General features: G+C 36.4%; 4 protein-coding genes across 6 annotated transcripts; 3 read left to right on the top strand and 1 right to left on the bottom strand.

The window, feature by feature from the left end:
* The first annotated feature begins 1,030 nt into the window (after window positions 1-1,030).
* LOC124840215 (bifunctional protein FolD 2-like) lies at window positions 1,031-3,525 on the top strand. The gene is made up of 5 exons (XM_088104215.1): window positions 1,031-1,204; window positions 1,314-1,497; window positions 1,619-1,776; window positions 2,435-2,647; window positions 3,119-3,525. Exons 1-5 carry the CDS (start codon window positions 1,112-1,114, stop codon window positions 3,353-3,355), a joined length of 885 nt encoding a protein of 294 aa, XP_087960341.1. The 5' UTR covers window positions 1,031-1,111; the 3' UTR covers window positions 3,356-3,525.
* Window positions 3,526-6,105: 2,580 nt separating this feature from the next.
* LOC124840211 (protein LOW PSII ACCUMULATION 1, chloroplastic) lies at window positions 6,106-9,823 on the top strand. Of its 2 annotated transcripts, XM_047316220.2 has the most exons (9): window positions 6,109-6,347; window positions 6,465-6,568; window positions 6,997-7,132; window positions 7,497-7,728; window positions 7,913-8,070; window positions 8,584-8,772; window positions 8,870-8,970; window positions 9,164-9,260; window positions 9,428-9,823. In XM_047316220.2, exons 1-9 carry the CDS (start codon window positions 6,126-6,128, stop codon window positions 9,500-9,502), a joined length of 1,314 nt encoding a protein of 437 aa, XP_047172176.1. In that variant the 5' UTR covers window positions 6,109-6,125; the 3' UTR covers window positions 9,503-9,823. The 2 variants fall into 2 exon arrangements, 1 of the variants encoding a protein (XP_047172176.1); XR_007029020.2 differs by lacking the exon at window positions 9,428-9,823 and having other exon boundaries at window positions 6,106-6,347; window positions 8,874-8,970.
* A 1,538-nt stretch (window positions 9,824-11,361) lies between these two features.
* On the top strand, window positions 11,362-12,105 carry LOC148206306 (rapid alkalinization factor-like). The gene has a single exon (XM_088113255.1). It carries the CDS (start codon window positions 11,482-11,484, stop codon window positions 11,824-11,826), a length of 345 nt encoding a protein of 114 aa, XP_087969381.1. The 5' UTR covers window positions 11,362-11,481; the 3' UTR covers window positions 11,827-12,105.
* Window positions 12,106-12,805: 700 nt separating this feature from the next.
* On the bottom strand, window positions 12,806-14,625 carry LOC148206305 (heat shock factor-binding protein-like). Of its 2 annotated transcripts, none has more exons than XM_088113239.1 (5): window positions 14,458-14,625; window positions 14,147-14,200; window positions 13,864-13,887; window positions 13,702-13,777; window positions 12,806-13,202 (listed from the first exon to the last, which is right to left on the bottom strand). In XM_088113239.1, exons 1-5 carry the CDS (start codon window positions 14,458-14,460, stop codon window positions 13,045-13,047), a joined length of 315 nt encoding a protein of 104 aa, XP_087969365.1. In that variant the 5' UTR covers window positions 14,461-14,625; the 3' UTR covers window positions 12,806-13,044. The 2 variants fall into 2 exon arrangements, with proteins under 2 accessions (XP_087969365.1, XP_087969375.1); XM_088113249.1 differs by having other exon boundaries at window positions 12,806-13,199; window positions 13,735-13,777; window positions 14,458-14,616.
* Between the last annotated feature and the right edge of the window lie 6,262 nt (window positions 14,626-20,887).

Raw genomic sequence — 20,887 nt, 5'->3', positions numbered from 1 at the left:
CATTTAATGTTTTTTTTAAGTTAAAATATTATGTATAAAATAATCGATTATACATAATTAAATGAATGAAATATGGTTTTGCTGACTCTGATAATCACTGATTCTCTTTTAATTTCTTACAAAATAATATTCATATTTTTTTTCTTACAAAATGTATTAAATTTACTGCTTTTTTTTTTAAATATGTTAAACTCCTTTAAATAAGTGACTTATGTGGTAAATTAAGTTAGAAATCAATTATCAAAATTATCAGTTATGAGTGTAGTACACATTCGATTAAGTGCATACTTGTTTAAATCCGTGTTTGAAAAAGAAAAATTTTCAAGGTTTCGAATGATTTTTTCATAAATTTTATATTACTGAAATGCCGATTAAATTACCTCAACAAAGCAATAATCTTTGAAATTTAACTATCATTTAAACATAAATCTTGATTTTTATTCTAGAATGTTATTTTTTATAATAATGAATTGCTTTTTCAATAAATATAGAAATTATTATATGACATATTTAATAAATTCTAATATTTCATAATTATATATGATGTCTAATATTTCATAATGACTTTTAATATTTCATAACTTCGTATAATGGTAGTATTAAATTTTCTAGATGAAAAAAATATAACTTAAGTGAGTATATACTTTATCTACAAACTGGTATTTCTTATTTACATACTTATTATTATTTTTATAACTCTATAACAATATCCTAGATACGTATGCATTCCTTAAAATTTATTAATAACACATTTTTTTTTTTTTACAGCCATCTAAGGATATGTAGAGTTATATTGTTATATAAATTGGAAAGACTCATGTAAGATTTTAGGAAAGTATGTGGAGTCTCAAATCAATAACTCTAAGAATACAATTAAGCTTAATCTTTTACAATACATTTAAGTGTAAACTAAAAGAAGAAAGTTGCAGTATAAAATTATTTTCATTAGCAAATAATTATAAATTTAGGTATTTATTAATAAATTTTACACGTGTATGTGCTTTGTTATAACATTGCATGAAACGACTAGTCGTCCAGATGATTCACGTTCAGACAATCCCTAGTGATAAGAGTAATAGCATACACATTTCTCTCATCCTTCACCGATCAAATGGCCACCGTAATCGACGGCAAGGTCGTTGCGCAAACCATCCGATCTGAAATCGCCGACGAGGTGCGCCTCCTCGCTCAAAAATACGGCAAGGTAAGCCCTTATTTTCGTTTCACCGAAACTGGATATTACAAACAAGAATTGTGATTTTTTCCTACATGTAAATATTCGCGAATGTGTATTTGTGTGTGAAATGTTGCAGGTTCCAGGATTAGCAGTGGTGATAGTAGGGAGCAGGAAGGATTCACAAAGCTATGTGGGAATGAAGAGAAAGGCGTGCGCTGAATTGGGAATCAAATCCTTCGATGTGGACCTTCCAGAGCAAATATCTCAAGCTGAGCTAATAAAGCAAGTTCATGAGTTGAATGATAACACTGATGTTCATGGTTAGTGTAAATCCATACATTTTTCAGTTCGTGCATCTGTTATTTTATATGTCGATTGTACGTTCTGTTTTGGGCCTTTTTTTGTTTTTTGCTATGAGTGTAGGTTTGCTTATATATGCAGGAATTTTGGTTCAGCTTCCGTTGCCTAAGCACATAAATGAAGAGAAAGTTCTGTCTGAAATTAGCCTTGAGAAGGATGTGGATGGCTTTCATCCGTTGAACATTGGCAAGCTTGCAATGAAAGGCAGAGACCCCCTGTTCCTTCCATGCACTCCCAAGGCAAAATGCTCTTCAATCTGAAACATTTTGGATTACACTCAACAATTGAATGAATTTCGCATGCCTTTTTTCTTTCTTTTTAATGTAGTTTTCTTCTTACAAATCATTAAGAAAGACGATTTTGGAGCTTGGCTGCTTAGGTTAGGAGAGGGGAAAATGCTACTACTATAGCAAAATAACTTTTTACTTAAAAACAACTAACTAACTTGCTAGTCACTAATGTCTTCCTCTATTTTTTTCATTTAGGTATACCTTCTATTTACTGAAATTTGTTGGTTTTGGTATTTTTTTTCATCTTTGTTTTCTAGATCATAATTTTTGCATGCGAAGTAGCTTTAGTTACTGTTGTTTGATATGACGATTTTATCCTTTGTTGTTCTAGAGAAGTGATAAACTTGGGCCAAGAGTGATGTATGTATGAAAATATTTTAACTCTGTCGTCAATCTTTAGAACAACAGTATTGGATCTATTCTTCTTATTCCCATTTTTCAAGGCTTCTTACATTGTTAGCAAACTCTGTGAACCTCACTACACTAAACCTGTGGGAGGGTTGCTCTATTTTTTTGTGTTGATTTAAATCTTACTTATCACAATTGTTTACTGAAAAGTTATCTTTCAAACACTCTCAAAATCTGATTTATATTTTTGTTTGTACAGGCATGCCTTGAACTATTACAACGAAGTGGTGTAACAATAAAGGGAAAAAAGGCAGTTGTGGTTGGCAGAAGCAACATAGTTGGATTACCAGCTTCATTGCTGCTTTTGAAAGCAGATGCTACAGTTACTATTGTACATTCACACACAAGTCAACCAGAAAATATCATACGTGAAGCGGATATTGTTATTGCAGCAGCTGGACAGCCAAAGATGGTAATTATCAAAATATATTTTCCTTTATTTACATCTCTATTCTATGTCCTTATGCAATAGTTGTGGAATGTGGAGTTTCAAATTTTAACCCTTGGAACGTGGATTTCTTATTCTAAAATGCTATGGATAACAATAGCTATCAAATAAATTAAGTAGCTTATTTTAAGTTTCTCTTGTGCAGCCCCTTGTCCTTAGTACTCATCCGGATCTGTTAGATGTGCATTGACTTTCAAATACAATTGATAACCGGTGCTGTTTAATGGAATTTTTGAAACTTAAGTTGATCTTTCTATCATGACATTGTATCATTGGTATAAACTATGTTTGCATCAAAAGTACCACAAAAGCTTTTGTTAATTTTGTGCTTCTCAAGTTATTATTGCCAATCTTTTGATTTTTTTTTTTGAAATCCCATGTATTAGTTGTTGTCACCAATCTTCTTCCTAATGGAAAGTTCGCTAATGTTATTAGATCAAAGGAAGTTGGATCAAACCTGGAGCAGCAGTCATAGATGTTGGAACAAATGCTGTTGATGACCCAACGAGGAAGTCTGGTTACAGGCTTGTTGGAGATGTAGATTTTGAGGAAGCTTCTAAAACTGCAGGTTGGATTACTCCTGTTCCTGGTGGTGTAGGTCCAATGACGGTCACAATGTTGTTGAAGAATACTTTGGAGGGAGCTAAGCGTTATATTGAGCAAAGTAATTGATCTTTTTTGACTTTGAATAAGGTATTTCGTCTTAGTTGAAATTTCTTTGAGAATACTCAAAGTGTGGTTTAAGGTTGACCAATGTATTGTATTTTGTAACACAAGGATCGGTCTTCAAAATAGAAAAGTGGGATTGGTTCAAGCAAAACTATATATTTGCCTTTTCAATATCTTCCGTTTCCTCCCGTGTCTGTCCCTCTGGCTTATATCCCCGACTGTGCTCACATTGTACAATTTTTCAGAAGAAAAACATTTGATGTGGGTATTGAGCATGTTTTAGTTTCTTTAGTACAATTCTCTAAGCTTATTATTGAGAAGGATTCCCACACAGCCATTTAAGTCGGTCAGTAATGGCTGCCATATTCATAACTCTTGTTACCATCTGGTAAGGACCATCTATGGGTTACTCGTGCTCATCCTATCACATATGGTACTTCTAACGATTCACGGAGCAAAATTTTTTACTTCTCTCCGGATATTCTTGGTCTTCCTCTGTTGTATGATGCTGCTGGCACTGTTTTTAGGCAGTAGTTGTTTTTTGTTTCTGTTTTTCATAATTTAGGCGATTCTTTTGATGATCGTATATAAGATTCATTTTTATTAATCAATTACTGAACAAAGTTAATTTCTACTACTATTACCTGTAACACTTTATTAACCACCATTCACCTATAACATGGTTAACCACTTGGAGTGGCAGAGTTAACCACTGAATTATTCTGGAAAGCCATTATTAGATATATGCAGCTGCAAAAGAAAATAAAAAGGATGCAGGATTTCTAAGCGTACCTTCCTTATGCCATAATTTATAGCTTAATAATTTTGACTGGTTAACTTCTTATCATTCCCTAATTTACCCTCCCACCTTGACAAGCTTGGATAGAACATAGAAATCTAACATGTCATTCAAATTCTCTTTTTCATTGTGATAGAGTTAACCACTTTGGATTAATCTGCAAAGCCGTTAGATATATACAGCTGCAAAAGAAAATAAAAAGGATGGAAGATTTCCAGTTGACCTTACACCATAGTTTATGCCTTAATAATTTTGCCTTGTCTGGTTAATTTCTTATCTTTCCCTGATTGACCTACGCACCTTCTCAAACTTGGGTAGAACATAGAGATCTAATTTTCAACATGTCATTCAACTTATCTTCTTCATTGTAATAGACTGATCTCTGTAAAATGTGTTTGAAAACTTGTTTACCAGTCAAAAAATCACATTCTTAATGTCAAAACATAAAATCAAACTATTAATGTCAGTTTAAGGTGAAAAACCTTGTTTCAATCCATTTGACTTTAAAAAAAATGCTGTTCCAGTCTTTCACAATCTGTCGTTTCTTACCATTATTTCTTAAGAACTAAGCTTCCAACTGCACAAAAAAAGTGGACAAACTGTCATAAGTCTGTGGATTTAGTAAATCTAATTTCTCATTTGAACATTGGCAACTGTCTTTAAGATAGCGACGTGCTATCTGAATTTGGGACCATTAGTAATCATGGATTACATGAAATACTACATCTGTAATTATCCACAAGAGAAGAATTTGTATCTGTATGTAATCAAGCAATGACAATTGTACCTTAAACGCTATTTGCATATCACAGTTCATCTACTATTTTTGTTATAGATGCTTTATGAATGTGTCTTAAAAGACACAAGTCTGGTTTTGTTGTACTTATATAATACAGTATAGTAATCAACTTCAAAATTACTTGGTACAAGCATATTTTTGTATACTACATCATATTTTTATAAAACAATTTACGATGAGGGTCAATACAAATTTTTAGATAATTTTAATATATAATAATCAAATAGTTCAATTATTTTTTAGAAATAGTTATATTTTAAAACTATATATATATATATATATATATATATATATATATATATATATATAATTTTAGGTTTAATTTAATTTTAAAAATTGTTTTATTGAAAATTTTATCTTACCATGATATGACAGTTAGTTTCGTTTCTAATTTATCGGTTGACATTCTTCCATTATTTTTAACATTTTTAAGTTTTTCGATAAAATAATTCCTTCTTTATTTAGAAGCAAAATGATCGATAAATTAAAAATAAATAAAAATTTATTAGAGAATTAAAGATCAAAAAGTAAAAAATAAGCTTAATATCTTCAATTAACAAAATGATGTCTTGTACTTGGATAAAATAAATATTTTGAGTCTTAATTAAATAAAAATATTCAGTAAAGACAGTTAAAATTATGTAAATTTGCGATATATTTAAAAGTTAATTAAACCTTGCTTTTATCAAATCTTCTATTCCAATAACTTCTCTCTTCCCAAGCTTTGAAACTCAGTCACAGTTAAAAGACTAACTTAATCATTTAGCTTCCATTGATGAACTTTTGACAGGAATAATTTAGGAATTGAAAATAATTCTTTTTTCAATCCTACGAAACGATGATTAATACAAACAGCATTTTAGATAGAATAATCTTGAGAATAAATATGAAATAAATTATTTGCAAACTAAAATTAATTTATACCTTACCTATCATTAAATTAACTTAAACATAGAAAATTTGAGCAGTTTAGAGAGTTTGATGTTCAAATTTAGCGGAAAGAGATGCCGTGAAATGGAACGACGTCGTTCAGATCAAAATAAGGAAGCTCCTTACCATAAGATCCTCACCGTCCGTTTCTAGAATTGGACAAAACTGAAGGTTCAGATTATGGCATGTTTGGATAACACGTTAATAGCAGCAACACTTAAGAAAACTAGATATGAAACTCGTCAATGGCTGTGGTTGCAGTGCAGCAATTCCTGTGCTTCGCAGAATCAAATTGGAGGAATATAGCAAGGCCATGCATTCCCTCTCACACTACGATTCTTCTACATTCACGCAAAAAAATTCAATTTTCTCTGATTTCATGCTCTTCATCACAGACACCAGAAGTTGATACTCAAACAGCTGAATCCTGCGTCAATTTGGGTCTCGAGCTCTTCTCCAAAGGACGGGTATTGTTATTGTCTTCAATTTTTTCTTTCACTCTCCTTATTCTTCAATATCAGAACCGTGTAGTTTTAAGTGGGACCTTAAAAGCTCTATACTTTTTCTTAATTGATTTTTTACAGGTTAAAGATGCTTTAACCCAGTTTGAAACTGCACTTTCCTTGAACCCTAATCCAGTGGAGGCCCAAGCTGCCTACTACAACAAAGCTTGCTGCCATGCATACAGGTATAGTATTTTTTTTAGAATGGATCACACAATTTTCAGTTGTTAATTGGTTATTTCAACGGTTTAATAGAACTTGTTAGTGATTCTATAAGGCAGTAGTGGTTCTTATTCAATCAGATTGAATCCACTACTTGAGTCTTGGAACTTGTATGTTGTGAAATGTTAAGGCACGGTATCTACTTGCCATCACTGCCTTTGCTGAGTTTTAATTCCTAATCCTCGGGAGTTCCTAGGATTTTAGCAACGAGACGACTAAGCAAATGGGCATCTCTAAAATTGTTGCATTTCTTCTATTTCTTGTATTTTCTTGATGTAATAAACCACATGAGAAAAACCAAGCAATTTAAAAAGGGTATTGATTAGCTAATACTTCTATTTTTATCTTTACATTATAATCTAGATGTTGTTTGGTTATTATTTTCTTGAAGGGGAGAAGGAAAGAAAGCAGCTGATTGTCTCCGCACTGCTTTGAAGGAATACAACCTGAAATTTGGTACCATACTCAATGATCCTGATTTGGCCTCCTTCAGAGCTTTGCCTGAATTCAAGGAACTACAAGAAGAGGTTTCTAGTCTGATATCTTATGCTTTATTATAACTGTTAATGACCGAGTTTCCTAAAAGTTTAAGGTGTTTAATGAAGGCTCATGAATGGCTTAGTATGTCTCCAGTGGTGGTCTCTCTGACGATTATTTTATTCTGTAAAAACATTGATAAAATGAAGTCTCTCTTATGTTTCCTGCCCTTGCCTCCATTGCTACAAACAGCTTGAAATAAGAAAGGATATCATTGAGAGCGATAATATGATAGTCATGAGTGAAAATCATTTGAAAAGAACTTTTGTTCCTCATTGTAATCCTGTCTAATTGAATGTTAAATATTTGAAGTTTTTAAGAATGATTCATATTACTGTTCTGCCATGCAATCAGGCTAGGCTTGGCGGGGAGGATATTGGCTACAGTTTTCGGCGAGATCTAAAACTTATTAGTGAAGTTCAAGCACCATTTCGTGGGGTTAGGAGATTCTTTTATATAGCACTGACAGCAGCTGCAGGAATATCATTGTTTTTTACTGTGCCCAGGCTAATTCGTGCAATTAGTGGTGGTGATGGTGCTCCTGATCTCTTGGCAACTTCTGGGAATGCTGCCATTAATATTGGAGGTGAATAGTGATATATTTAACTTGCTAAAAAACAATTCTGGATCAATTTATATTTACTAAATTTAGTGCGTCACTTTCTCTTTCTCTCTCTGATTCTGTTTTCTTTCAACATAATTGCGGGTTGTGATGATACCTTTGACATTGCTTCATTAAATGACTAAGCACTGGAATCAGCAATGTGCAGGTATTGTTGTTCTTGTGGCATTGTTCTTTTGGGACAATAAAAAAGAGGAGGAACAACTTGCACAAATATCTCGAGATGAGACACTATCAAGGTTGCCTTTGCGGCTTTCAACTAATCGAGTAGTTGAACTTGTGCAGCTACGGGATACAGTTAGACCAGTTAGTATCTATGTTTTTTTTTTCTCTCTCTAGTCTCTACCACGTATGGGACTTTTTCCTTTTGCTCTAGTATTTAAATGCTTATTTTTATCTGAGTAATAAATAATTATGATGATTATTTGGAATTTATTGGAGAGACAACGTTGTCAGTGTTTCTTCTTCTGTTGTTTATCTTGTTTGGAGTTCATTTTTTATACAAGTTACGATAATATCAAAGGCTTTTACCATTCATTGACATTATCTCCTTTCTTAATTATAATACTCGGCTTCTGAAGTGGTACTTTAATCTTGAAATTCATACATAAATGAGAGGCACTGATAACTTGACACCACTTATCCCGTTTATCTCCTCTATGTAATTATGCCCACTAGGACTAGTGACAGACTAATTTGATTATCAAGTTATGACTGTTTGCTCTTTCTTTTGTAACCGATATATTTTTTTCTCTTTATTTTTGTTCTTCTCCTCTTCAGGATGAATCCTCCATGCTCTAACTAAAGTTTTGGTTTTAGGTTATATTAGCAGGAAAAAAGGAAACAGTGTCTCAGGCCATGCAAAGAGCCGAGAGATTTCGCACGGAGCTCCTTAGACGTGGTGTTCTGGTTGTTCCTGTTATATGGGGAGAAGGTCGGGAAACAAAAATTGAGAAAAAAGGATTTGGTCTGCAGCCAAAAGCTGCTGAATCTCTTCCATCTATTGGGGTAAGACTTGATATAACCTTGTATTTAATATATCTTGCTATTCATCCAAAGTTTTATTTCTTTGGTGAGATGATACTAATCCAAAAAACTTTGCTAGGAAGATTTTGAGAAGCGAGCACAATCCATAACTGCAAAATCGAAGTTGAAATCTGAAATTAGGTTCAAGGCTGAGGTTGTGTCTCCTGCAGAATGGGAAAGGTAATTATGCTCTGATTTGTTGTCTATCAGCTATCATTGTAATATATATTTTCATTAAATGAGGGGAGGAAATTAGCCTCAACATAGATTTCAAAGGGTGGATGGATTGATGTCAACTAAGAAGTGCATGATATAGATCGGTGGAGAGAGAGAAAGAGAAGTTTTTCTAATAGTTATATTCTAACTTAACTAGGTGGATAAGAGATCAGCAGAAATCTGAAGGAGTTTCACTCGGTGAAGATGTGTACATAATACTAAGGTTAGATGGAAGAGTTCGAAGATCAGGGAAAGTAAGTTCCATTTCACAGTAAACATGCAATGCTTTTCTCCACATTATTGTGGAATTGTCCTTTATTAGTTTGCTGGCTGTCATGAAAAACTGATCACGGTTAGACTTGGCTCACTACCCCTGATGCCATTACCAGTAACATTCTAAGGAGTGCTAATGCATTTACAGGGTATGCCTGATTGGCAGCAAATTGTAAAGGAGCTACCACCAATGGAAGCATTTTTAAGCAAGCTGGAAAGATGAGAATTTAGAGGGTGCAAATTTGTATTATTCTTTTTCCCGTCTCATGTGTCACCATAATCCTGGTATCACCGTCGTTGGTAATGTTCCACAGCAAAAATCTTCTTCACCGTTGAACTAAATATTATCCATTCCTCCACGATCACCACAGACAATTGCAAAGTAAATGTTACGAAGGAATATTAATATTGATAGAATATTTTGCCGACAATTCATTCTTGTAGTTTATTCGTAAAAGGGTAGTGTTGTACTCGAGTGAAGTTGTGTAATTTTAGACTACACAGAATACAGATTGATAAGTGAATGCATCTGAATTTAACTACAGCTAGTTAACCTGGTTTATAATCATGCTGTTTGAAAATAACACTATCTTTACATGTATTAAGTAATAGTTTTAAAATAAACCAATAGTTTGCATTAAGGACTAGGAGTATTACATAACCATACAATCTCTCAAACCTATTTGATATTTGATGTAAGAGTAATGGAATGCATAAAAGTGGATAGAATAGGGTTAAGTTTTTGAAAGATGTGGGTGCTGGTGAGTGACATGACATTGCGACAAGAGTTGACATATGTTGTTATCCTAATATATTCTGCCTTGGTCGAATCTTTAGATGTCAATACTTTTCAACTAATCAACTAAGAAAAAGTTTCAATTCAACACTCCATTTTAGGGTGAATAGGTATGTAGATTAGTGAGGATAAAATATGTAACAATTAATGTGATAAAAAATCATTGTTGGTATGCTTATAAAATAATCAATTATTGTAAAAGTTAACAAAATTATCATGCGTAATATAAAATTATTTTACAAGACTTATTTAAACGGGGTAAACTTCCAAAATTTACACCTTTTGCTCGTAAAATTGAAACCCAAGATTTTATTTAAGGAGGATCAAATTTTTATTACTTGAAGCAACTTGTGTTAGTGTGCATATATGTATTAATTTATTTTATAAATAGTTTTGAAATTTTCCAGAAAAATTTTAAAAGCAAATATTCTGGAAAAAATAATTAATGGCTATAACATTAAATGGCAATTGTGAAACAATGGAGCTAATTAAACTATATATTTTGTCTGTTAGGATAAGCACGATTGCTTGCTTTCATCAGAAGCTGTTTTTTAATGTGAATTAGCGAACGGAATTTGGCAGGTAAAATGACTTATAGTGGCCTATCGTGAGCAACATTATTTCAAACCCAACATCAATTTTGAAGGCCTCAGACTCCACAAAATATTCAATTAGCCATATGCGTAAACCATACATCTTAGGCCCAACTTTAGACATTTCAAAGTTAATTAGTTAATGCTTTGAATCTAAACCTAGTAGCATTGATGCCCCTTCATTCTTAATATCGTTTTCTTGGTAGGTTTTGAATGGTTTATTCATCGTCTACCCAACTTTTTCTTCTTAGCAATTGAAACACATTTGAACTTCCAAATCACTAGAATACTATAAACTGAGTTCCTTATTTGTAGATTCTAGATTATTACCATTATTATTAGAGAGTTAAATATATTCTTAGTATCCTTAGACGTAAAATTAGAATTCTTACATGTCATAAACTTTAATATATTTTAATTTTCAAATTTTAAAAATAATTAAATAAATTAGTCCTTTAAGACACAACAAAAATCTATAATGCAATTTAAATATACTTTTTTATTTTAAAAGTTTGAAAATCAAAATATATTAAAGTTTTTGAGATAGACAAAATTCTAATTTTTCATTAAAATTTATTGTTAAACATATTTAACTCATTGTTACATTATATTCTAACATTAAATTATTTTTAATGTCATAAAAAGAAAAAGTGACATTTAACAGTTCTTTGTTATAAAACCGAAATCCTTCTGATACAAGTTTACCCGCTCCTACTCTCCTAGTAAAGCTTCTATAAAAGGATGGAATAGAATGAATGGAAGACTTAGAACTCTAGAGAAGAATAAGAACACCATCTTCTTCACTTCAAAACAATGTCAAGTGCTTCTTTTCTCTTGGCCATGTTCTTGGTGGCTATGTTCATCATTCCCTCCATAGTAGGGGCAATAGTTGAGCAGCGTGTAAGGTGGGTGCCTAAGACAACAGCACCATGCCAAGGCTCCATAGAAGAGTGCATGGAAGAGGGTGAGTTTGGAATGGACTCAGAGTCCCACCGGCGCATTCTAGCGACCTCACAGTATATAAGCTACAAGGCGCTGCAACGTAACACTGTGCCATGCTCAAGAAGGGGTGCTTCCTACTACAACTGCAAGCCAGGTGCAGAGGCTAATCCATACACCCGTGGCTGCCCCTCCATCACCCGCTGCCGTAATTCTTAGAAAAATTACAACTTTCTGCATGTTTGAGTTAATGTTCTTCAGACTCAACTATGTTTGCAAAAGGGTTGGAAGTGTATTGGAATAACTGTCACAACAATTTGAATGAACAGCAACTCAAACATGCACTTATTTTCATTTTCTTACTCCTCTGCCTTCTAGTTATGATCACCTGGCTTGTTATGTTTTACTTTGAAAGCTGTTTTAGTCTCTATTTCTGTAATTTTATGTAAATTAATCTTCACTGGTGTGGCTACTGTTAATATATTTGTGTTTTTTTTATTGCTTACTCCACCTCAAACATGAGTTTCCACCGGAGAAGGTGCAAAGGGTGCTAGAAACATGTTTATTATATACAATGTTTGCATTCATAGTTAAACATAAGCTTTGAGGTTTTTAAGCAATAAAAAAGTCGCCTATTCAGACGGTGGTGCGTTTTAAATACAGATTTGCAGATCTCAAAATCTTTATTTTTATTTCAAATGAACATAAACAGCTAGGTAACTATCGGGAACTGTAAGTAAACAGTAGTCAGAGCAAATAAATTTGCCTGTGTCAACTTTGCCAATCAATAAGAATTTTCAGCATTACTCCAATTAGCTGGGACTCTACTTGCTTTAATGCGCACTAACTGAACCTTGTGCGAATAGAGTTTTGATACCATACATCTGCTAGCTCAACTCTTCTTTCAAGAATCCAGAAATAGTTAAGATTAAACTAATTTAATCTTTGTTCAGTTACATTATCAGCTGATTAAAAATCACGTAACCTTTTAAACAATCTATTTCAAAATTCAACAATTTATTATGCACAATGAAAGTATAAATGACACTTAAATTCTTAAATATATCTACTTTACTTTGATCTGAAATCAACAATGGTAAGCTTTAGGCTAGTGTTGGAACATGCTTCATGAGACTAGATTTGAGTAAAAGTTCTCAGCACTATTACAGCAAAAATAGAATGGGGGCAGGACTCAGGAGGAACATAAAGTAATCAAGAAATTTAAAGTATAGGAAATATCCTCCACAAACACATGGCACCCTATCTAGCACATTCCAATTAGAAAGACACAAGAAATCAACGACGGGGCTTTGCTTTTTACATAGTTTGAACAGAAATTTTAGCTACCAAAGAGAAAGTTCGCTAGATACAGTGTCACAGAATCCTGAACTATGACAAGATACAAAATAAAACAATGCAGTAGAACACAAATGTAACTCAAGCAGAACCTTCTTCTTTGTTCGACTCTTCTTCCTTTGGCGTAGCACGGGCAACAGGGGCCACAGGTGATGGAGTGCTCTCCACTCCCATCTCTGCTCTTAGATCATTGATGCTTTCTTCCAACTCATTTATACGGTTTCCCATCTCATCAAGTGCTTGACGTTAAGAAAAACATTACTTAAGCAATTTTTATAACGGGCAAGTCGGCAATAATTATAAATTACAATTATGTAAGGTGATACAATTGGAATCATTGTCCATTCTGACTTAGCCAGCATATATATGACACCACTCAATCACAAATGTACATAAGTTGCTTAAGTCACATCGCAAATTGTATACATTCTTGAGTTCATAAAGAAAAGGATTATGCAGCTGTGAGAAGAAACAATTTACCACCATGATGTATGTTATGAGTTTGAATTTGATTAGCATTTTATAATATAACAGGGTTGTCTATGAATTATAAAGACTAATTCAAAACACAAACAGTTCAGAAAGCATTCCTTGCAAGCTTGTCTATAGAGAATGTAAGTTAGCACCCCGACACCACCTAAGATCAATTGTCATTTGTCTACTTTGAATCATCTTATTTCTTGGGAAAAACCACTATTATGAATTACATTTTCTGAAATTGATTTCTTTAAACCTTACCATTCAATATTATCATAAGAATAAAAAGGATATTCTTTGTAATTATGGAGTCAGACATTGTCTGGAACCTTATTTGCTGGAAACAAAATTCTTGTTAGGAGCAGTGAAATATATACTGAAAATCAGCATTGCAGGTCAACGAGCCTAGAGTACACAACTCACCATCTGTTGAAGAAGATTTTGCACCTAAAGAGAGAAAAAGGAGAAATAAAGGTCAAAATTTAACAGTCAATAGCAGCAATTCATATTCCCACTCTCATCGTGGACTTTGGTCCAGACCCAATATGCAGAATGAAATGGTTATAAACATTAAACTAGTAATCTAAAATCGTTTTCTCAAATGTTATAAGCAACGACCAGTTACTAGCACTATTGGCATTCACATAAACACATAAATGAAACATAAAACACAACGATTAACTCTTGAAGACGCTTAACAACTTACAAAAGCTGTCATATCAGCAGTGCTTTGCTTTGGGTCTTCAGAATCATGTCCGTCCTGTCATGAAAAGGGAAGTACTGATAAAAAAAGATCCTAAAATAACAAATGAAATAAAATTGAAATGCAATGCAATGGACTGCAATACATCCAGTACCACCACAAAAAAAAAAATCCCTAATTGAGCCATGCAAACTGAATCGGTTATTGAAATTGAAAACCCTAGTTTCTTAAATATTAAAATTGATACTCCTGTATGAGAAACCAAGCTACTAATGTAATGATGACAGAGGGAAATTAGGAAGGGAGAGCCTAACCATGCTATGATTAAAATTACACTTCCAACTCCTTCAACTGCTTTCAAAAAAATAAGTGCAGAGCTACACTCTGCTCCAATTCTTCATTACTTAACTACACACTAAACAGTGCAATCACTCCCTTTCTCTTCACCTTTATAACACTTATTTCAAAATTTATATTTGAAATCATTTCTACTTAGATTTTTTTTTTTTTTTGTATATTATCCTCTTTCTAATTTCTCCTTTCCTAAAGAGTCTGCCTTTGTTTTATTTGAATTTATTCACTGATAAACAAATATGCTTGTTTACAATACTTTACCTTTAAAATAACATTTGAATGGACCATTTGCTCGTATTGAGAAGAGAGATTAAATATGTTTTTAGTTTGTGAACTATTGATCGTTTCTGATTTTCGTACTTCTTTCAAAATAAGGTACAATTTGGTTCTAATTCCTTTTAAAACTTTGTTTTTAGTCCTCGAAACTTTGGTTTTAGTCCTCTAAAACTAACCTCAAAAACTACCACATTTTTAACGGTGTTAGTTTTCGAGGACTAAAAACCAAAATTTCGAAAAGAATGAGGACCAAATTGTACCTTGTTTTAAAAGAGGGACGAAAACCGGCCAATAATTTATATTTTTAGTCCTAAGAAGAAAAGCTAAAGGAAAAATATATTCTTTAACATTGTTTTTCAAAGTATACCCCCCACTTAACAAATTCCTTTTATTAATATAACAACAAAATCTTTAAAATTTATATTTATTAATGTTTATTACTATTACTAATAGAAACGTGTAATATGTCCAGCTTTTCTAGATGATAAAAATAAGTATATGAATACATAATAATTATTATAAGTATTATAATAAAATTAAGTGAAAATGTTACTAAAATTTATATTAAAATTATAAAAGCTCGTAACAATAACAAGTACGTATAAACAAATATTTTATTAGTTTTATGTTATAATTATGTAATAGAAAGACTCGTGAGATTTCACTGAAATAAAAAGTAAAATTACAATAACATATGTATATAAAAAGTAATCAGAAAATATAAATTTCAATTAAAATATAATAATTTTAATTATAAATTAAACACTTTCAACTTTTATTAGATAATCAAAACTAAAAAGTTTGTTAATATATTTAGAAAAATACAAAGAATAGACTGGTAAAAGACCGTAGAAGAAAAACTCGGTTACAATATCTAATTGATATTACTATTATTATTATTATTATTATTATTAATTGTTATAGATTACAGAAAAAAAATTGGTTAATGAGTATAAAGATACAATGGATAAAACATGTACACTAAAAAAGACAGTTGTTAAATTAAAAAATAAAAAAGTATAGATATGTAACTACCAAAGATGAAGAATGCTCTCAACCGAACACTGGAAATTATTCATTTCTTAATTCAAGTTATCAAATGTTTCGGTGTACATTTTCCTGCGTATCTTGGTTGCTCCTGGCTTCTGCTGTCTGGGATGTTCGCATTTCTTCAATTGTTGCTCTTCATACTCGCCAAGGGAGGGGAGGTACCTGCAAAGATACTCCGACGCTCAAGTCAGATGTGAATTATGGAGCTGAAGCTCAGAAGAGAGTAATTGGATACTGTTCTGAAATATTATTCAGGATCTCTAGAGCATAAAGAGAACGTACCTGGACTTTGGTCCTGTCACTGTATTTATAAGTAAACTAAGAATAACCACCTTACCTAAAAATGTGGTTAGTGGCTTTTGACAAATATCTTAACTGTCTAAAATATCTAAGATATTTATGTTATTACATAAATATCCTTACTACATAACATGCCCCCCAAGTCCGAGTTAACCGTTCCGTTTTATGAACGAGGTAACTATAGGACTTATGAGTTTGAGGGAGGCTGTCTTTGCTGTAATTAGAGAGCGTGTGCAAGTGAGGAATTTGATGGACCAAAAGGAGGCGAAGATGAACGACAAAAAGCTGGAGCAAATGAGGCCGAACGTGAGGATACGTATGACCGAGCGATAGAGGTCGAATGGTATGCGAGGCCGATCATGAGGACTGTTACATAGGTCGAGCGGTCGAGTGGCATGTGAGACTGAGTGGTTGAAAGCAAAGGGAAGTCGAACGGCCGACTGTCTTGAACGCTCGTACGCATGGGTTGTCGAGCGCTGAAAACCAAAAGGTTGAACAAATTTGGGGCCGAACGGCCAATTTCTTGAGCGCTCGTAAACATGGATTGCCGAGAGGTTGAGCGTGAGGATGGTTTGTGAGCGCTCGTAAACATGGACTGCCGAGCGCTCGTTGATGTGAATTGACGAGCGGCTCTTGAACGCTCGTTAAAATGGAATGTCCAGCGAAGTTTGGACGCTCGTTGTTTGTCGAGCGTTGAGGCCGAACGCTGACTGAGTGGACGCTCGTTAACAATTGAATGTCGAGCGTTGAGGCCGAACGCTGACTGAGTGGACGCTCGTTAACAATTGAATGTCGAGCGTTGAGGCCGAACGCTGATTGAGTGGACGCTCGTTAACAATTGAATGTGGAGCGTTGAGGCCGAACGACTGAACGAGTGGACGCTCGTTGACAATTGAATGTCGAGCGTTGAAAGACAGAATCTTTGAAAAGTTGATGTTCTTGGGTGAACATAAGCTAGGCTATGGGGATGGTCCCCTAGGTTTGATGGTCTGGGTGTTCTAGGGCGAACATTTACCAGCGGGAGTGTGTCCCTTTGTTTGATGCTCCTGGGTGTTCTAGGGCGAACATGTACCAGTGGGAGTGTATCTCGAATGTACTGGGTGTTCATGGGCGAACAGTGACCCATGGGAGTGTATCCCGTAGAACGCTCGTGGACATGGTTTGTCGAGCGGTTGATGTTCTGGGTGTTCTTGGGCGAACAACTACCAGCGGGAGTGTATCCCTTTATGTACCTGGGTGTTCTTGGGCGAACATCTACCAGGTTGAGAAGTGCTTCAGGATTTATGCACCTGGGTGTTCTTGGGCGAACATCTACCAGGTTGAGAAGTGATTCAGGATGGACGGCTCTCAGGTGTCCGCTTTTATGTACAAGAGACGATTATCTGCACTGTAAGAAATAATATTGAGTATATAAGTGAGACCATTTGGTCAAATTGCAAACCTGGTGACCGAACGTTCATTAGGCCGAATGCTGCACGCTTGAGGCCGTACGTCAAAAAGATGAAGTGACCGAATGCTTCTTGCGGAAATAGCCGAACGTTAATGAAGTGATTGGCCGAACGGTTGCTGCCAAGATGCCGAACGTTAATGAGGCCGAATGCGGGAGCGCTCGTATTGAAGAATGGTCGAGCGGTAGAGACCGAACGTGAGGACGAGCGGTTGAAGGTGAAGGGATACCGAACGGCCCATTGTTTGAACGTTCGTACACCTACTGATTGTCTAGCGTTGCCGAGCGTTCGAACCCGAGGGCGAACGGCTAATTGCTCGAACGTTCGTGCACCGGCGTTTCCGAGCGTTCGAATCCGAAGGGTGAGGCCGAACGATCGATTACTTGAGCGCTCGTCCATAGGCATTGCCGAGCGTGCTGATCCGAATGGCGAGGACGAACGGTCTGCTGTTTGAACGTTCGTCCACAATGAGTGTCGAGTGTTAGCGCTCAAATCCGAAGGGAGGACGAACGATACTTATTCGAGTGGGCGAACGCTGAGGAACCGAGCTGACGAACGTTGGTGACGAGTTGGCGAACATTGAGGACGGAGTCGATGAATGTTGAGGATGGTTTGAACGTTCGTCCCATTGCGTGTCGAGCGAATTTCTGAGCGCTCGTTGATATGGACTTGACGAGCGCTCGCTGAAATGGACTGAAGAGCGATGTACTGTTTGAACGCTCGTCCACATATAGTGTGTAGCGTTCCCATCCTAAGAGCGAGGACGAACGGTGGAGTGATCGAGTGACCGAACGCCAAGAGGCCGATCATGAGTATACGCGCTCGTGTGCGAGTATCAGGTTTAGTCGAATGAGCGAACGCTTGTGGACCCGAGTGGACGCACGGTTCAGACCGAGTTACCGAACGTAAGGGATACGGGTGCCCGAACGTCGGGGGACAGAGTGGACGAGCGTTGGAGATCGAGGGGAGGAACGACGTTGACAGTTTGAACGTTCGTCCCTTGAGCGTGAGGATTGCTTGCACGCTCGACGCATACTTTGTTGAACGCTCGTACATACAGAATTTCGCGTGGTTGAAATTGAAGTTAGGCCGAACGGCCCATTGTTTGAACTGCCACACACAGATTGTCTTGGACGCTCGTAAACCAAAATAGTCGAGCGTTTGAATTCGAAGGCCGATCGACTGCTGTTTGAACGCTCGTCCATATTGAGTGTCGAGCGTTCGAGTCCAAAGGGCGAGGACGAACGGCCTTTCGTAACCAGAAGGCGAGGACGAACAATCTTTTGTTTGAACGCGCGTCCACCTTAAGTGTTGAGCGTTCGAATCCGAAGGGCGAGGACGAGCGGTCCGGGGACGAACGGCGGATTGCTTGAACGCTCTTTCACAAGCTTTGTCGAGCGTTATTCGAACGCTCGCTGAAATGGATTGGTGAGTGGTATTTGAACGCTCGTTAACAAGGGTTGTCGAGCGGTGTTGGAAGTACACATGAATTGACGAGCGGTCGAGAGGTATTTGAACGCTCGTACCCACGAATTTGAGAACGCTCGCTGATATTGATGGTCGGGCTGTTGAAACTAAATGGCGCACGCTTTTCAAGTCGAACGTCTGATTCCTTGAACGTTCGTGTGGTACGTGTGGTCGAACATCAGTGATGAGCGAAGTGACGAACGCTCTAGGCCGAACGTCCGAGAAAGATAATGGCCGAACGTTGAGGCCAAGAGAACGAACGTCATTGGACGAACGTTATTCATTCGAGTGAACGAACGCTTGGGAACCGAGTGGACGAACGTTACTGAGGCGGGTGGCTGGCACTGCATTGTTTGACGAGCGTTATTCATTCGAGTGGACGAAAGCTATTGATTGCTTGAACGCTCGTCCACGGGCATTGTCGAGCGTTCAAGTCCGGAGGGCGAGGACGAACGGTTCGAGGACGAACGATCCGAGGACGAACGATCCGAGGACGAACGATCCGAGGACGAACGGTTGATTGCTTGAACGCTCGTCCGGAGGCGCTGTCGAGCGTTCATATCCGAAGGTCGAGGACGCACGGTCCTTTATTTGAACGCTCGTCCACATTAAGTGTCGAGCGTTCGAATCCGAAGGGCGAGGACGAGCCCAGGGCTGCTTGGACGCTCGTACACACTGATTGGCTTGGACGCTCGTACACCAAGTTTGTCGAGCGTTTGAATACGAAGGACGAACACGCGAGGTTGAGTGCAGGACGTTTCAGGACGAACGTCATTGACGTACGCGAGGCTGAGCTTTTTGAACGTTCGACATATAAGTTGTCGCTTTGGCCAAGTGGCACGCTCGTACAGATTTTGAACGCTCGTACAGATGTTGAATGGACGACTGACGTTTAAAGTTTGGGGAATAGAAATTGGGTTGGATGACGTGGAGGCAGAACCGAACTACGCGTGGATGGCGCGAGTGTTGCGGAAGACGTGGAGAATGGGTCCGCGATCTGGGAATTTAGGGTTTTGGTTTGCGGATTGTGCGATCTGGGAATTTAGGGTTTTGGTTTGCGGATTGTGCGATCTGGGAATTTAGGGTTTTCTGTTGTAATTGGGTTTTCATTGATTGGAATTGATTGGAATTGATTGGAATTGTGGTTTTGATCCTTGCAGTGGCGACGATGAAGGCAGCAGCCCTTTCCGACGAGTGATATTCGGATCGTCGATTCTCGGTCGTCACGACTACGAGCAGAGATTGATGCCTTTTCAAATGGAGAGGGATTCCTTTCGGATGGATATGAGCGTTTCAACCGCCTTATTGTCGGGAGATAATCCCCGAGAACTGTTTCCGCTTCCGCCGCCTTTTTCAGAAAAGATAGCTTTCAAATTGCAGAAATCGCGGCGTGAGCCATGTTGAGTTTCCAAGCTACAGCTTTTCACCTCTGATCTAAAAGGAATGTCTTCTAATCCTTTTAAGCATGATAAACTTGTTGATGAACTTCCACATAGAGATCACCACTCATATGATGTATTTTTCACTTTACTGAAAATTCCTAGTGTTCATCCGAAGCAGTGATGTAAAGATTGAACGCTGGTCTTGGTTCCTTGCAGCTTCAGTGGGATGCCATTCGGCCCCACGGTGGGCGCCAAAATGTTTCGGTGTACATTTTCCTGCGTATCTTGGTTGCTCCTGGCTTCTGCTGTCTGGGATGTTCGCATTTCTTCAATTGTTGCTCTTCATACTCGCCAAGGGAGGGGAGGTACCTGCAAAGATACTCCGACGCTCAAGTCAGATGTGGATTATGGAGCTGAAGCTCAGAAGAGAGTAATTGGATACTGCTCTGAAATATTATTCAGGATCT

Source organism: Vigna umbellata, chromosome 1 (assembly GCF_029865625.1).
Source record: "Vigna umbellata cultivar VRB3 chromosome 1, Vumbellata_1.0, whole genome shotgun sequence".
NCBI lineage: Eukaryota > Viridiplantae > Streptophyta > Magnoliopsida > Fabales > Fabaceae > Vigna > Vigna umbellata.
This window is presented reverse-complemented; position numbering and strand designations above follow the sequence as displayed.